We start from the raw sequence: 17546 nt of genomic DNA, 5'->3' as shown, positions 1-17546 counted from the left end.
CACAGGAAGCAGCACCGAGATCAGTTTGATGTTTTGGTTGGTGATAATGAAGTGGGTCACGCTAATGTTGCATCAAACCTGTCTGGTCTGATCCAGAGACAGAACCCATCATGTCGTACGCCTGAGGAGCAGATAACTGATGAGAACAGCAATGCTGAAAGAATGTAAAAAGTCAACTTTGTTTTTTCCTCCTTTAATTTAGGCTCTGATTCATCATTGATGTATAGCACAGGTAATGCAATTCATTTTGTAAAACTTTGTAACACATAAAGCTATATTCATCAATACCAGAACCTCTGCTTATCTGCTGCTCACAATGATTTTCTTTCATCTTTTTTAAATAATAAACCTAATTCATATGATTTCATTCAGAGCTAGGGAAGTATTCCTAGAAGAAGTACTGTCAGAATCTTCCAATGGAAGCAATTTCCTCACTGGCATTCATTCAAATAGCACAAAGCACTTTGGACATCTTCTACTACACTAGACTGACTGCAGTTCACTTTGAAACGCTTGCATTCTGTGTGATACACGATGACCTTCCCGGTCACACACAAGCTGTAGCTCCTGAAAAGATTCCAGTTCCTGGGCGTGAAGGGGCAGAAGATGGAGGTCAACAGACCTGAGGTGTCTGAGGAGAAGTGGTGAGACGGTGATGTCGTCGGTAGCACTTATCTGTATCACGCTGGAGTCCCGGGCACACGCACAAACTCCAGGCTGTGACGGTATATGTAGTGTGTGGATGTGCAATTTTGGATTTTCATTGTCTCTAGCATCCATATCTTTTTGCTTTGTTTCTTAAAAAAATATCAACAAAGGAAAAAAAAATAAAGAAAGAGTCAAGAAATAAACACTCCTAAACAGGCGCGGTGGGTCATAGGTTCATACGTAGATGCTCGGGTCGTTTGGCCACCACCGGATAGGCCTGCTGCTTCATCTGAGCCAGGTTGACCCCGGCAGGCTGACGGATGGGCAGAGGGGCCGAGGCCTCGGAGCTGCTCGTGACGTCCATCTGCTCTGGGGTGGACAGTTCCATGGCCTGGTCCTGAGGAGACTGGAGGACACTACTCGGTCCACCGCCGGGGAGAAGGGGGCTCCGGGCCCAGCAGTCCCCCGCTGAGAACTTCACTGGGCTGAAAGGACAGAGCGGATGATGCAGAGGCGTGTTACAATAAGAAACAGGGCGGATTTTAACACACACAGACGGTCCCTAATCACCACAGTCATGTTTGTTTCTGATGCATTCATGAGCGACATACCTGAGAGGTGTTCTTGGGCTGCCCATGATCCGTCGAGGTGAGCGGATTTTTGGCTCGAATGAGAACTTTTCTTTGATGTTTTCCAGGACCGATGGAGCGACATATGTAAAACCCTGGAAAAACACAGAGACGGAAAAAGCTACAGCTGGTGCGACTTATCTGTCAGAGAGACGTGAAGGAGAAACGATTTATTACTGAGTGGCCACAGAGAACGTAACTGCAGCACCGCAGCGGCTGTAAATCTTGCTGCTCCACTTGACTGATATATTTATTCTTGTCATTTACACTGCTCTGTGACACAACATGAGAAATGCACCCGAGTTGCTGTTTGAATATAAAACAATGCAACCAATATTACAGAGTGCTGCCCTCAATAACAGAACAAGAAAATAGAAATGCATAAGGTAAAATTTGGATTGACTAACAGGGAGAAAGGAAGTAAGATAAAAACTTAAAAGGATGTTTTTAAAGATTCACTTCTGATCATGTCGCCTTTATTTTGAAAAGAACAGTAGAGAGAGGACAGGAAATACAGGAAAGAGAAGAAGGGAATGACATGAAACAAACTGTTCCCAGGTGAGATTCGAACCTGCTCCGAAAATATGTGCATGTATGCTAACCACCGGACCAATGGGTCACTCTGAACAAGACATTTTTTGTACGGAGAACAGAGAATAATGATGGGAAAGAGTTTTTTTATTCAGAAAATGTACCTAAAAGTATCAGTTTTTGTTCTGGCATCAAGAGATACAGTCGATTTAAACTGAGAAGTCGCTGTTACTAAAACAAACAAAAGTTAAAGAACGTGTAGTCAGGAGTTACCAGGAAGGCTTGATTGGCACTCTCACTGAGGGTCGAGTCATCCGGGCTGTCGACTGGTGTCTGACTGGTGAACTTTGAGTCAAACTGACTCACATCTTCGGCTGATTGCTGCAAAGATAGAAGAGAAGACACACAGGTGAGGAGGTAAAGCAACATGAGTAGATGTGTCAGCTGCCAGGATAAACAGGAGACCGTGTGAAACAGGAGATGATCCGGGTTCAATTCCTGGGACTTCCTTGAACTTTAGCTGCTCGAATAGCCCCGTTTGTGAACACTTAATGTTCTCAAATTTCCAGGAAGGAATATCCAATTCAACGCTCTTTGTGGTCTGCTTCTCTGTTACTCACCAGGAAAGGCTTGAAGGGAGGCTCCACTTTACGTGCCAACAAATCCTCCCAGTTGATGTGTCGAAAGAAGGGATGAGCCTGTTGGATATCAGATACAGAGCACGGTGAACAGACAGCTATAAAAGTCTGGGGAAGAATAGGAATCAGCTGCTCTTCATGCAGCCAATAATAAGGATGCAAGTATCTACACAAGTGTGGACTCAGGAGGGAACAAAAGAAAATCTAAGGGAGTAAGACGCTCTGTTTTTCAAGCAATACCACCTTGGGCACTGTAACTTTGGGATCCGATATAAAAGTTACTGCTTTTATATAAGGTCCTATTCTCACCTGCACTTCTGTGGCGTCTCCTGCTCCAGCTCCCAGCCGTGACGAGGCGTTTCTCTTCAGCAACTGAAAAACCAACAGCCAAATGTCAAAACACCACTAACCCAGCGACTCTTTACATAACAACCCGGAGCACAATGAGCTCTGAAAACATTTTTGAATACCCGTTTCAGGAGATCTCTAGCTTCTTGTGTGAGGTAGGGTGGGAGGCTGAGCTTGCACTTCAGGATCTTATCAATGGTCTTTTTTCGGTTTTCCCCGGTGAACGGAGGCTACAGCGAGGAAAGAGAGAGAAGGCTTACTCTAACATCCCAAATTTTGATTCATATTTTATGGCAGTCCATTAATAAAACCAAAGTAGAAAGCCTTTTCAGGTTGTAAATGTTTAACTGACCGCTCCTGTGAGCATGTCGTACATCAGAGCGCCCAGACTCCACCAGTCCACCGCTCTGTTGTGTCCACTTCTCATCAGGATCTCTGGGGCCCTGAAACCATGTCAGCACGTACGTCTTACTAAAGCATTAATGAGCTAAGACCATCAGTGAGCATGACAAAAGGACGAGAGCGAGTGAGAAGGGCAAAATAGGTAAATGACACTTGATGAGAAAGGTGGCAAAAGAGAAAGACGAAAGAACTTTACTCACATGTACTCAATGGTGCCACAGAAAGTGTGGGTAACCGTGCCGTCATGAATGGATTCTTTACACAGCCCAAAGTCTGTCAACTTTACATGACCTGGAAGGACACATATTCAAAAGCAAATATTTACAATTCTTATGCCACTCTGTGGATGATATAGAGGGCATCAGAACATAAATCATGCAAGAAATGAAAAAGGAAGTGCAACATATTAAGGGCAAACTCCTCATTTTATAGGAAGATTTTGACTGCATTTTAATTTGTAATATTCTTCTTGTAAGGATCAAAGTAATTTCCTATTTGTCTGGTGATCTACAACTTTGCTAAGCACCATTAAAAAAAAAATCATTGATCAAATAAAGATTAAAAAAATGCCAAAAATGTTCACTGATTTCCTGTCACCCACCTTGGTTGTTGAGCATAATGTTCTCAGGCTTCAGGTCTCTGTAGATGATGCCTTTCTGATGCAGGTGACCCAGAGCCATGGAGATTTCTGCCAGGTAAAAACTGAAGAAAAGCAAGAACAAAAAAATGTATGACAAAAAAATAACACATTTCAAATAGGGATAACTCAATGTGGTAATAACGCACATGGTGTTGTTATATTAAATGTTTGTAGTCAGTTTAAAACTGGATTATGCTGTATTTGTTTTGGCATCATTGGGCAAAAAAATCCACAACAACCTTTCAGCATATTGCAATTTGATTGGTTTGAGAGGGAGCTGGACTTCTGCGCCACCGTTTTTAGGCTTTAGGAAATGTAGCCTGTGCCAGGACAATTTGGCTAATCACAGGTGGTTTCAGATCAGACGAGGCGAGGGCAGACGAAGAGCAACAAAGTCTGAACTGCGAGTAGAATGTGGTGGCTGAATGGCTTTTTTCAAAGAGTTTACTTCAGGTGAATGAGGTCGAAGTCCTGTGTGAAGCTGAAACTGAAAGTTGACTTTTGGCTTAGCTATTTTTCCACATTTGAAACGCATGCATATGTCTTTGCCTGTCTGGTGGGAGGGGCTTAGGACAGACGGGCCTGAGCTTTTTTTGTGCTTTTTTTTAGACTGTGGTGTATTGCAGATTTAACCCTTTCCTAGGTTGCGTTTACTGTTGAATTTTCCTTCATTCTAACATAATATTTATGGGAGGATTTAAGAGTGTGTGTTTTTTTGTCTCCTTTTGTGCGCTACGTTCTACTAGGGAAAGTACGACACAAATCAAGTCTCCTTGAGTTTTGTGTTCTGCTGTTATGCTAATCTACAGTCCAATACATCTTAGACGCTAATTAAAGTGTAGTTTAACTGATTGCTGCCACATTTGAGAATCCTAAGACACAGTTTTAACACCGACACCTGTTACAATCAATCAGGAGTACTTTCCATGATGTCGAATAGTACGGACAGTCTGCAAACATATGTGTGCATTCCAACTTCAGCATAATAAAGAAATAAGCAGTGCTCACCAGGCTGTGTCTTCCATGAAGATGCCCTCCCGCTCCAGCTGCATGAAGAGTTCTCCTCCTGCACAGGGAAACACACGTTCATGCTACTGACACAGGTACATTCCTACAAATCTCTCCCTCACTGAACTCGCTAGAGCTGACTTGAAGAAAGAAGTGACGCCTAATAAAAGATACCATGTTGATGCCAAGTGTTTCTGAGGTGCCAGTTTTTTTTCCAATGTTTTGGAGTCGGAACTCCAAATGATCTCGCAAACATGAAATGAATCGCACTATTGTTTCACCACCTTCCAGAAATGCAGAGGCAAATTAAACATGCACAGTTTGATGGAGAGGAGAGCTGGGAAGCCAAGCTACAACATGTACTACAGTATTTGATTATGATATTTTGGCAGTGTGCATGACAGAAAATAAGAGTGTGAGGGTTACACAAAGAGACTGCATTTGTACTTGAAGTTTACGTGAGTGAGGATATAAATATTTCACGTTATTCGCTCTAATCATTTAAATTTACCTCATGATTGTCGACAGGTTTCATCTTGACAGGAACAATTACAATTCAGGCAGTGTTTTCACGCCGACTCTGTGTAATTTGCATTCATATTCCTGCAGTGTACCAGGTGTGTGTGTGTGTGTGTGTGTGTGTGTGTGTGTGTGTGTGTGTGTGTGTGTGTGTGTGTGTGTGTGTGTGTGTGTGTGTGTGTGTGTACTTGTTTCTGCTATTCCGGTGGGGACTTTGACCTGACTATTTGCTATAAAGGTGGGGACTTGTCTTACGGTGGGGACCTAAAATGAGGTCCCCACGGGTGGCAACACCGTTTTCTTGGCCATATTGTTGTTAATAAAAAATGTAAAAGTGCAAAAACATTTGTTTAGGGTTAGGCATTGATTTGGTGATGGTTAAGGTTAGGGTTAGGGTAAGGGTTAGGAGTTAGATATGAATGGGAGTCAATGGTAAGTCCCCACCGGTATAGAAAAACAAACGTGTGTGTGTGTGTGTGTGTGTGTGTGTGTGTGTGTGTGTGTGTGTGTGTGTGTGTGTGTGTGTGTGTGTGTGTGTGTGTGTGTGTGTGTGTGTGTGTGTGTGTGTGTGTACTGACCGCTCAGGTACTCCAGGATGAGGTACAGCTTCCCTCCTGTCTGGAAGGCGTAGATGAGATCGACGATGAAGGGATGCTTCACTTCCTCCAGGATGTTCCTCTCCGCCTTGGTGTGGGCCGTGTCCTTGGCGTTGCGCACAATCATAGCCTGGTACACCCGACCCAAAAATACATAAATCAGACACAGCAGCATGGAACAGAAAGTGGTGAAACGCGGCTGTGTTTTAACAAATACAGATGTAATAAAAAGCTGCAAAACACAAAAGTTCCTCTCAACAGGCTGTGCATCACCGTCTAATGAGCTGCTGCCTGCATGACTAAGAGACAGAAAATCAAAGTGTTCCTCTAACAACATCTGAGATGTGGGGTTGATCCGAGCAGCTTAGTCAACTAAAACAAAGGAGCGTCATTTTATTACTACTACTAATCTACATTAATAATTAAATCCAACTTAACGAGGCAGGTCGTGCTGCTATTAATCACTCAAATAAACGCAACACAGAGGCATTCAAATATATACAGTGTGTTGAGATTACAACTCTGTGTAGCACTGTAATGACAAAGACTAAGCACCACTGTGGTTTTGAACTGCTCCTCCAGCTCTCCAGAGGCCTCTCCTCAGTTCTGTTTACTAACCACTTCTGTCAGGACGCTAAAGAGCTGCCTGTCAGCAACAATGTTATCTCAGCTCCAGTGTTACAATGATGACAACAGGCTGATAATGATTTATGCCCAGTATTCTGAAATTTCAGCCTGATCTTGCTTGCAAAATTCTTTTTTGTTTCCTTTAGCAGCTTGTTACTGCTCTACCATGCCATTGGTTATTAGCTGCATGTGTTTATCAAGCATCTCCAAATCAGTGCAATGTGTAGAACAATGAATCAAAGGTTTCACTACTCATCTATAAAGGAGCAATATATTAATTATCTTCAGTGGTTAAATCTTCACATTCAGCCAGACTCAATTTATAATAATGGGAAGCAGGAAGCTCTAAATTAAGAACAGATTACAGTATTATGTCATGTACATCATGAACTGCTGCAGTTGGATAAGCTCAAAATTTAAGAGTCAGTTTTACTTGTACATAAAAGTTGCACACAATGAACATCCCTGCTGTTCTAACTGTATCATAAACTGCAAGAAAATTTTCACTCTTTCTGCTGCTGGACAAAATACAAAGAAGCTTTACTCAAATCTGTTTGAAAAAGGTTGCAAATTTAATTCAAATTCGATATTTCTACAACTTTGAAGATGTAAGCTGCATACTTGCTATCACCATCCATCGGCTGGGAACTCCCAACAAGTCAGAACAAATCTGCCATTCTGCAGAAATGACAATTTCCCCAGCTGAGTAACTTCACATGTCAGTGGCATAAACATGCAACACTGATAACGTTGGGCGAGTAAGGGCTCGTTTCTTACCCTGATATGCTTCACAAAGCTGAGCGCTGGTCTCAGTCCCACCACTACAACACTCCACATAAATGCTTTGAAGCTTAACGATTGAAATAAATGACTGAACTCTGGCGGGTCTTCAATATGTCACTGGGGTTATGTTAGCCAATTAAGCAGAAGCAGTGTGAATATCAAGCGGGATCTAATGGGCTGAGGCAGAATGTTTTAAGTGCCAAGGCTGCAGCACAGCAGCGTAGATGGCAATCTACCAACTAGCAGGGAAATCTTACCCCACCACCGTTCTTCAGCGACAGCCAATATTCACAGACAAGAGCACCAGAACGTTTATTTGTAATAACAAGCACACAATTATGTTCATGTCACACACTGAGAGCAGCTACACACCACTGTAAATGATGCAGCTGGGAAAGGATTCCATTTTTTGGAGTTAGCAAGGGAAAAAATTATGTACCTTTTTTAAAACTTTCATGGCAAAGATTTTGCCTGATGCAGCTCCAACAACTTTTCGAACTTGGAAAACCTGCACAGTGAAGAAAGGGATTTGTAAATTTAGAGTAATGAAATGAACAGATTGAATAAATATAATTGCATATTTCACATTACAGACAAAATAGTACAACATGTGTATGTATGAGTTTGTTCGGTGTACTTCTTGGATACAACATGTACCTTTCCATAACCGCCTTTCCCCAGAACTCGCAGCAGCTCAAAGCACTCCGGTCTGATGTTCTCCGTCCCCTGATTGACGTTGTCCTCAGAAATCTCAATCTTCTCACAGTCGTCCATGTTGCTGCGGTTAGACATGTGTAATGTATTAAGCTCACTCTTCTTTTGTTGTTATTAAAGTCAAGCACCAACACAACAGTGATGTGAATACTTACAACTCAAATCCACTGCACTGGTCCATGATATCATTGAGTTGAGCCTGGAAGTAAAAGTGGAAAACAGAAGATAAAAACAAATCATTAATTAACAAATCAATAATTAAGAAACATGGAGAAACCCTGATTAAACTTGCTGCTGAATATCCACACTAGTGTCAGACTTCATTTGGTGACTTTTTTTACTCGTTAAATTTGAGGAGCTTTCAGCTATAAAGTGACATTTTGTATGTACGGCAAAATGCCTTTTCTACCTTGTGTTTAAAGCAACTAATACAACAATAAAGCCTTAATAAAGCTCTGCAGCCTATCAACTCAATCAAGGCTGATCTAAACTGCTGATGATAAAAACAGCTGTCATTTCTTCTATTATATTTGAGACATTTTTTAAAGTAAGAATGGCAACACTGCAAACTGAATATTTCAGGACTCTTGGTCAGGTAGAACCTGTTTTGAATTGTTTTGAGCTAAACATCCACACAGAAGCAATGTGATACTAACAAGAGCTGCTGTGATGTAATAGATGTCCAAACCATGCTACACAAATACCCACATGGTGCAACATATTTAGCAACAGTCCAAAAGTTGTTTATCCAAATGGAAAAAAATCACATACATATATGTGTATACACTGGGCTGTCTGACTTTCCTATTCCAAAAATGTTCTTCCACAGCAGCAAGTGATGAATGTTTTGTTTTCATACGATACCTGCATAAAGCAACATAAACACATTATTTGAATAACTCTTCAATCCATTCTGCAGTACTATTTGCTGCTTTTTATATCTCAGTTTAAACAGAAACTAACTGGCTCCAGCCTCCAGTCCAACCAGTCCCACTCTCTCACAGTCTTGCCAAAATAAACTGTTGCACACGGAGCCACATTTGTCACTGCAGCACCTTTGGCCAACTAAGCATGGCTTGCACAACTCCAACATGACAGCGATGTTTTCTAAACGTGACAGCGTCAACACCGCATTCACTTCATGACTAGCTAACGCTACTGGTAAAATAAAAACCGAACAAGTGACAGTTCTGTCATGATCACTGCCAGGCTAGCAGTGGCGAGCTAGCATTAGCGTCTGCCAGATCTCCGTTTGCAGAGGCCTGGGAGCTGCGGCTGCAGAGCAGGCCTGCGGTAGCTGGCAGGCTAGCAGGCTAACAGCTAGCTGCCGTGCAGGAAGAGTTTGTGCTGTGACAGCTCAACATTCTCCGCTAAAGTACCTCCTCATTCTCGTCGTCGGACACATTTTCCTCCGGCTGGTCCAAATCAATGTCAAACACTCCAGCCATGGCAGCGGTTCGCTCGGATCGCTCTGTCACAGACCGCAAGAATTGCAGGCGTCCCCCACCTCATGGACAAACACACACCGCCGCCATAACCGGCTACTACACTGGGCATGCGCACTGCGACACTCACCAAAGGGGGCGGTAACCTCTTTTATTTAGTCATAAACACGCTCTGTAGTCTGCTTTGTGTTCAGAACAAATGTCTGATTCACTGCTCATCATGGGGATTCCTGCTCTCAGTTTCATTCAGTTAATTCACTTCGTCCACACTTCCTATTGAAAAATCAGAAATGGTATTTTTTATTTTATTTATTTTTTGCTGATGTTCAAATCAAACAATAAATATGTTAATAGCAGAATATATTAAGAAAAAAACTGTAAAATAGGGTTGCATGTTTTGTGTATAATTACTTTATATTCCTTTTTCTTGCTTTAAATTACATATTGTGGTACTTTTTCACTTGTTGTATACTTTGTAATTGCTACAAATTACAAAAAACAAAAAACAACTACTAATTAAATATGAAAATTTGCTGGTCTTCTGGAAAGCAATGTGCTTCAATTTACTACTAAAGGCCACTGTAACAATTAGAAAAAAAGAATGAGTAAAAAAAAAAAAATTAATAGCTGTTTATTTTTATATCACAACAACATAATGCCTATAGTGAAATCCCAGCATTAATACTACTTCTACTGCTACAGTCACAAAAACACTGCACAATAATAACAAGAATATTGTGAGTGACACTGTGTGGATATATGTATGTTGCTGTGTAAGATGTGTGCAGGCTGTGAAAATAAATAGCACCCTTGAATCAACATGTATGTAAAACAACAACAACAATTTAGATTCATTATTTTTATTATTTTAATTCATTTTTCAGAGGCCCTGTATGACAATGAAAGAAACTGTTTACAATGCACCATAATATAGTTGTAAAGAGGTAAGTGCACATAAATAATAAGTAATACCAATTTCTCAATTAGCAGTGAACATATCTTGAAAAGAAAACTCCAACGTCACCTTTGTAGTTTAGCTTTTATTTTTTTTTACTCCTGGTGATTTTTGCTTACATTTGGTATCTGTTCTTTCATTTAAAAAAAAAAATGTTTTTCATGTTTCCCCCCCCCCCCTTTTTTTTAGTTAGTTTTATTTTGAAAGCTTCAAGTTTATTTTGAAACTTCTTCAGTTGTAAGTTGTCGCGGCGGCAACAACTGCTGACGGTTCAAACAGTAATGACACTTAGCTGCTGCGATGGCCCCGTAAACCTGCCTGTCCCTGTGTGTGCTCCCCGGTGCTGCCGGTGAGGAGGATGTCGGTGGTGACGGTGCAGCTCGGTCAGTGCGGGAACCAGGTGGCTCACGAGCTGTTCGACGTCGTTTGTAGCGACACTCAGAAGAAACCCTCCAGAGCAGCCAGCTGTGAGCGCTTCTTCCACCACAGCACGCATGGAGGTAAGACAGCTCGTCTAGCTCCGAAAAAGGTCAGTTCCTGCCGCCTGTATCCCCGCTTTTACTTGCCGTGTGTCTGCAGAGCTCGTGGCCCGGGCGGTGCTCATAGACATGGAGCCCAAAGTGATCAACCAGAGTGTGAGCAGAGCCGCCAAGTGTGGCCGGTGGAGGTACGGAGAAGATTCTCACTTCAGCCAGAAGCAGGGCTCCGGAAACAACTGGGCTAATGGGTAAGAACAGAAAGAAATTATATTACTGCTAATCCTCTGCTGCTGTTGTCATAGTAACAGTAATCTCATCAGCTTTGGAAGAAGCATTCAGGTTATTTACGTCACTGAAAGTACTGACACCACTCTATGAAAATATGTAAAAGTCCTGCATTCAAAACCTGACTTAGGTGTAAAAATATAATCAGCAAAATGCAAAATAAAATACTCCCCGTCAGTGTTTTACTGTTATGTTATATTTTTACTCTGCCAAGGAACATGGAGGAGCTATGTGACAATTGGCATGGGCTTGTCTGTTTATCTCTGCAACATTACTCTAAAACTGAATAACATATTTGGATGAAATTTCGATGGAAGGTCAGAAATGACACAAGGCCTGCCTGATTAGATTTTGGCAGTGATGCGGCTTGTAGTCCAGATCCACGGGTTTATTAAAAACTTCTATGTCACTGAGAGGTAGCAGCACAGCATCACTGTAACCATGACAACAAGTGAACACTACCTCAGCTGCCTGGTGACATGACATGATTGGATCCTTCTACAAATCCACCACTGTGGACTTATTGGGACTTGTCCATCGGAAATTATACAATGACAGAGCAGCTTTGGGGATTACTGCTCTCTGAGCGCTTCTCTTGTTTTACTAAGTGTGATTTATTTATTTATTTTCTTTATTAATTACTGTCAGAGCCACTTGTATCTAAAATGTCTGCTTTTCATGAGCTCAGAAAACAGCTACTTCTTCCGCTTTCTGATATGTTCCAGCTTATTCAAGAATTTTTGCTGAGTAGTTTGTTTAGCTTAAGGAGTAGGGCCATTTAATTAACCTATAGAGGAACTCGTATTCTTTCAGTTTGTCACCAACATTCAACACTGCCTTGTTTGGAGAGATTTAAAAGGGTACAAAAAATAGTGTACGTCATATTTGTACTTTTTATCATGTCCATGTGGTGTTTCTTATATGCTAGAAGTCATATGAGTGAAATAAGCAGTCATCACGATGACTGAATAATTCCACTGTGAAACTGCAGCACACCGATGACGAACTTAAAAACATGGATACAAACTATTGGAGTTACACATGTAACAAACCTACTGCTGGTTAGGACTTTCTGTATCATTATTCTTCTTCAAAATCAATTTCAAACCTGGAAAGCTGAATTACTCCAATATTACATCTTGCCATTGTGTCGCTTAGAGTAGTTTTACAGTGTTTGAGCAGAGCTGAAGATGAGCTGTTGTGCTGGAGCTGCAGCGAGTGGGGAGGAATGAGCAGAAAGAGAGTCAAGATTTATATAAATGTACGCATTCTAGAGGAAGAAACAATGTAAAGTTACATTTAAACCATTTTAAGGCTAGAAGGGATTGCTTTAATAGAAAAGAAATGTAAATATGTAACGTGACAAGTTTTTAGTGGTTAAATCAATGATGGCAAAAGAGGAACTTTAAGTACAGTTCTTGGGTAAATGTGCTTAGTTCTATTCCAACAATGATCATTATATAATATTTTAAGAGTGATCATTTCAGATCAAGCAGTGAGGCAACTCATATTTTATCCACAACACTTTTAAATGTCATTAACTACTTTGACAGAAAGGTTATCTGAATAATTTACTGGTAGTGCCATGAATCATTAGTAAAATTAGGCATTCAAGTTCAATCTTGACATTTTAACAGAAACACACAGAGACTGTCATCCTGTGTTTTGACCTAAATGGAAGTTGCCGTTAAAGCTGATCATGTGCTTGTCGTCTGAAACCAGGTATTGTGTCCATGGCCCTCGTCACAGAGACGTGATGGAGGAGCTGGTGAGGCGGGAGGTGGAGCGCTGCGACAGGCTGGCTGGTCTCTTGGCAATGATGAGCGTAGCAGGAGGAACAGGGTCAGGAGTCGGTGCCTACGTCACCCAGTGTCTCCGAGACGTCTACCCAACGACCTTCATCCTCAACCACCTCACCTGGCCGTACAGGACTGGAGAGGTAGAGACTCAATAACCGACCTGTGTAGAGTACAGAGTAAAGTGCTCTGTTCCCATGTTTCTCCTTCAATCTGTCCTGTCAGGTGATCGTCCAGAACTACAACTCTGTGCTGACACTGGCTCATCTCTACCAGTTGTCAGACGCCATCCTGGTGCACGAGAACGACACGGTGCATGGGATCTGCAGTCAGCTGCTCAACATTAAACACATCTCTTTCAGTGACATCAACAAGGTCATCGCTCACCAGCTGGGCAGTGTGCTGCAGCCTGCGCTCACCGCTGACTCCCACGGAGTCTACAGCAGAAATCCTCTGGGTGAGTGATGCCAAGACTTTCAGAGAAAAACTCAAGAGGTTTCACACAAGGCAGGGATTTCAAGAACTATCATTGGATTAGAGGAGATGTAGTCTACACAGGTAGATTGCTTTACAGGAAAATAAGTAACTTTAATTTCTATATTTGACATTCAGTAGTCCAGTAATCTAGAAGGCAGGTGGTTCAATTCACTTTACAGATTAAAACCGTACAATTGTAACACTAAGTAGATATCCTGGCCAAATGTTTTAAAAATAAAAGTCATTCATCATTTATATGTAATTTTCTGATATGAAAACAACATATCTGCAGTCTATCTTTTGAATATTTTACATTAATTCCAGAATGCCTATGCAGTATGTAAAAATGTGGAATTTAAATGAAGTAATTTCCAGGTCTTGCTAAGCGTGAAAAAAGAAAAGAGAGTATGAAAAAGTATTTCCAAACTATTACCCCAGTTTTCTCCAATTTTAAATCAGAATTTCTAAAATTAAACTGACCATACGAGCAGAGTGTTTTTCATGATGTTTTTGGAGCAGGCAGCTTGAATAAAATGCTATATGAACATATGTGGGTTTAGTGTTACTCGATTTGTAAAACCTACAATCTTCTGGCAACTATTTGGCAACATAATAGTCTTACAGTCATAATGTAACATTAACGGTTGGATTTGAAAAACATTTATTTACATATTTTCAATAAAGAGAGAGGATATGGAAATGGATAATCAAAGTTTATTACAAGAACACAAGCATGCTATCACAAAGTATTTTGGCAGTTACACTTTGGTGACAGAAACATGTGGCTCTTTCTACTCATTTCTGCTCAGATGTCAAATATGGTGAGCGAAATCTACCCCTTTTCCAGAACCCTGGAAAAGTGTGGATGTTTGAAATGGAAACTGTGTTGGGAAAGCTGCAGTTCTTATTTTTTTGTACATGAATGTGGTTGTGAGGAGACTCTTTTTCAAGTTTTCCCCTTTTACTGCTTTTCAGCACTGAATCCTGGTCAACATAGTTTGGCTTTTTTTTGACAAGAATTTACAAAAAGACTTTCATGTCAAAGTAAGGACAGATTTCTGCAAAATGATGCCAATCATGATGCTGCCACCACCATGCTTTACTGTTGGTAAAGCACGGTAAAGCATACTGCTGGATGGTGTACTTTTCATGATGTGTAGTGTTTAAAAAAAATACCTTATCTGTAATATCTGTGTATGTCTGTAAAATAAGAGTTTCAAAATGTATCTGTTGATCAGTGTAACATTATCATATGAATGAATTATTTTCTGCCTTTTTGATGCTGATCTTGATTTTTTTGGGGGGGTGGGGATGAGACTTTCTTTTTGTATTTGTGGAAAAAAAACCCATAAATATATAATGTCTATAATATGTAATAAGTCCAAAACATCAAAAAATTAAAAAAAATCTATTTCAAAATATGCCAAGCCTTGCAGAAATTCTCATTATCTTGATATCAAATCCTTCTTCTACTGATTTAGTATCAACATCATGGAGAAAAAGAAGACTGAGTCATGTGCATTAGTCAACACTCACACATCCAGTATGCATTGCTTTCTTTGCATTGCTTGTACTGTCTTCACAAACTGACCTTTCCTGACCCTTTTGGCTGTTATTTTTTAATGTCTCTCAGGGGAGCTGGTGAGTGCTCTAGCGTGCCACCCAGAGTACAAGCTGCTCAGTATGTGCACTATTCCTCAGATGCCCAGTTCCTCCATAGCCTACAGTACATTCAGCTGGCCAGGGCTACTCAAACATCTGCGACAGATGCTCATCTCCAACACCAAGATGGAGGAAGGCAAGTTGAGTCAGATGTTGATTTGTAGCCTTTGCACTTCTCAGTTTACGACAAGATAACACATTTATTAAGTGGTTCTATGGCTTGAATATTCATGTGGTTCCATCCTCACCTGCCATCAGTTATAAGTGAAATGATGGAACATTTTAAGGTGGTATTTTGTTGTTTGTCTTGCTTCAGGTATCGACTGGCAGGTGCGTCCACCTGCAGGCTCTGGGCGGAGCACGAGTCTGACAGGAAGTAGCTTCAACACGTCTCTGGCCAACCTGCTCATACTGAGAGGGAAAGATGTCTACAGTGCAGAGACAGGTCAGAGAGATGGATGAAACATACTGATTTTATGTAAAAAAATCAATTGCCTGTTACTGATTTAACCTGATGAATCTATGACAGTCATAAAGGGAGGTATTTTTTTGAAAGAACTGTGCAGAGTTAGTGTATAGTTGTGAATTATGTCCTTATCCACAGGTGGCTTTGAGGACCCAGCCCTCTACACTTCCTGGCTCTCATCAAAAGAAGCTTTCAGCTTGTGGAAATCCCCAGTCTCCTTTAATAAATATGAAAAATCTGCAACGCTGGTCAGTAACAGTCAGGCTCTGCTCAGTCCTCTGGATGACATGGTGGGAAAAGCCTGGAATATGTTTGCCTCCAGGTGAGTCACTCTCTTATATTACTGTTAGGAAAAGCTGTGTTTAAACAGCCTGATGATTGTGCAAAGTGGTGCTTTGTAAATGTGAAAATGATTTGAAGGACTGTTTCTGCTGAGACAGTTTACATATTGGAGCATCAGTTTGTTTTTACCCAAATGTTAATGAAGAACAGTTCACCCAGAGACCACTACTGAGTTGTTTTCCCGTTGTTACAGGGCGTACATCCATCAGTACATGAAATATGGCATCTCAGAGGAGGACTTCTTAGACAGCTTTACGTCTCTTGAGCAGGTAATCTCCAGCTACAGACAACTGTGCTAGCAGTGGGAAAAACTACCAAACTCAGCCATGGACTTTATGTAAACAAGAGAATACCGTTATGTGGGATACTGTTTATCGAACATGTAAATAAAAGGAATGGTTTGCTTTAACAGAATTCTTTGAATTCCTCAACCCTGACGTCTGCAGTGGCGTGACCGAGGTATTTCTTTGTACCTCAAGAATCACTGGGACTCACATTCAGTGCCTGTTAAGTTAAAAATGGCTATTTTATTAAATTTTACTCAAATATTGTGGACTTAGAGATGTGATTGCTACTAAAAATATTCAGAATTATTATTAAGAATATCAACATTTAAATCTGCCAGTTAAACTAAACTAAGTTAATGGATTCATTATATTATCTATAAAGTGACTGTAATTAGTTGAAAAATGCTACATGAGCGACATGAGTTTGACCAAATTAAGAAGAGATGCACAACATTCAATATGCTGATATTTTCTAACATAAGACAAAATTATTTTGACTAATTAACACATTTTGGGCAATTGTGGATGTCAATATTAACATATGCGCATATTTTTCTCCACATACACTACCAGTCAAAATTTTGGACACTCGTTCTCATTTCAGGCTTATTTATTTATTTGTATTACTTTCTGCATTGTAGATTAATACTGAAGATTAACACTTTGTTTACAACATAATTCCATATGTATTCTTTTATAGTTTTGATGTCATCAGTGTTACCTCAATGAGATGGTGTGTCCAAACTTTTGACTAGTAACGTATCTACAGAGAAAATCAGGTCTCTCCTATTGCATAATTAACATATTATGTCCACTCTTATTGTGTAAAATACAGTACTTTTCCACAGTTCATTCATTAATCTAAATGAGAAAGTACTTTAATTTACATGTAAAATGCCCAGTTTATTTTTATTTCCCCTTTTTAAGCAAAAATATAAATTTTTAGACTGAATTATCTGCGTGTCAGTCTTCAATTTAGGCCTATACGGATATTTAATTTTAAAGCATTTACCAGGCGATACTGTTGATGATGTCAACATCCTTGTGTATACCTCAAAATAAGTATATAAAATACAAGCAGTCACCATGCCAACCAACATGTCAGTGTTAAAATTATGGAGCTCTTGGCTGAATTCACAGTTTATCATTCTTTTCGTGCATGTTATACTCTTGCAAATCCCCACAGAGCTTTGTACAAAACAGCTGAGCGTGTTTAACCTCCTGGAGTGACACAGTTAAGGGTTTAACAATCTAGTAGCTAAAGTGATT

At 40.5% G+C, this 17546-nt stretch overlaps 2 protein-coding genes across 2 annotated transcripts; one reads left to right on the top strand and one right to left on the bottom strand.

The window, feature by feature from the left end:
- Positions 1-177: 177 nt before the first annotated feature.
- Positions 178-9653, bottom strand: rps6kb1b (ribosomal protein S6 kinase b, polypeptide 1b). The gene is made up of 15 exons (XM_022197197.2): positions 9463-9653; positions 8239-8282; positions 8027-8147; positions 7809-7877; positions 5942-6089; positions 4845-4902; positions 3798-3898; positions 3397-3487; positions 3147-3237; positions 2917-3024; positions 2756-2818; positions 2429-2506; positions 2082-2189; positions 1260-1372; positions 178-1133 (listed from the first exon to the last, which is right to left on the bottom strand). Exons 1-15 carry the CDS (start codon positions 9529-9531, stop codon positions 875-877), a joined length of 1521 nt encoding a protein of 506 aa, XP_022052889.1. The 5' UTR covers positions 9532-9653; the 3' UTR covers positions 178-874.
- A 1051-nt stretch (positions 9654-10704) lies between these two features.
- On the top strand, positions 10705-16404 carry tubd1 (tubulin, delta 1). The gene is made up of 8 exons (XM_022197192.2): positions 10705-10983; positions 11063-11210; positions 12970-13186; positions 13269-13500; positions 15154-15318; positions 15499-15627; positions 15787-15970; positions 16184-16404. The coding sequence occupies exons 1-8, from the start codon at positions 10842-10844 to the stop codon at positions 16287-16289; spliced, it is 1323 nt and encodes a 440-aa protein (XP_022052884.1). The 5' UTR covers positions 10705-10841; the 3' UTR covers positions 16290-16404.
- The last annotated feature ends 1142 nt before the right edge of the window (positions 16405-17546 follow it).

This window comes from Acanthochromis polyacanthus, chromosome 13 (genome assembly GCF_021347895.1).
Source record: "Acanthochromis polyacanthus isolate Apoly-LR-REF ecotype Palm Island chromosome 13, KAUST_Apoly_ChrSc, whole genome shotgun sequence".
NCBI lineage: Eukaryota > Metazoa > Chordata > Actinopteri > Pomacentridae > Acanthochromis > Acanthochromis polyacanthus.
This window is presented reverse-complemented; position numbering and strand designations above follow the sequence as displayed.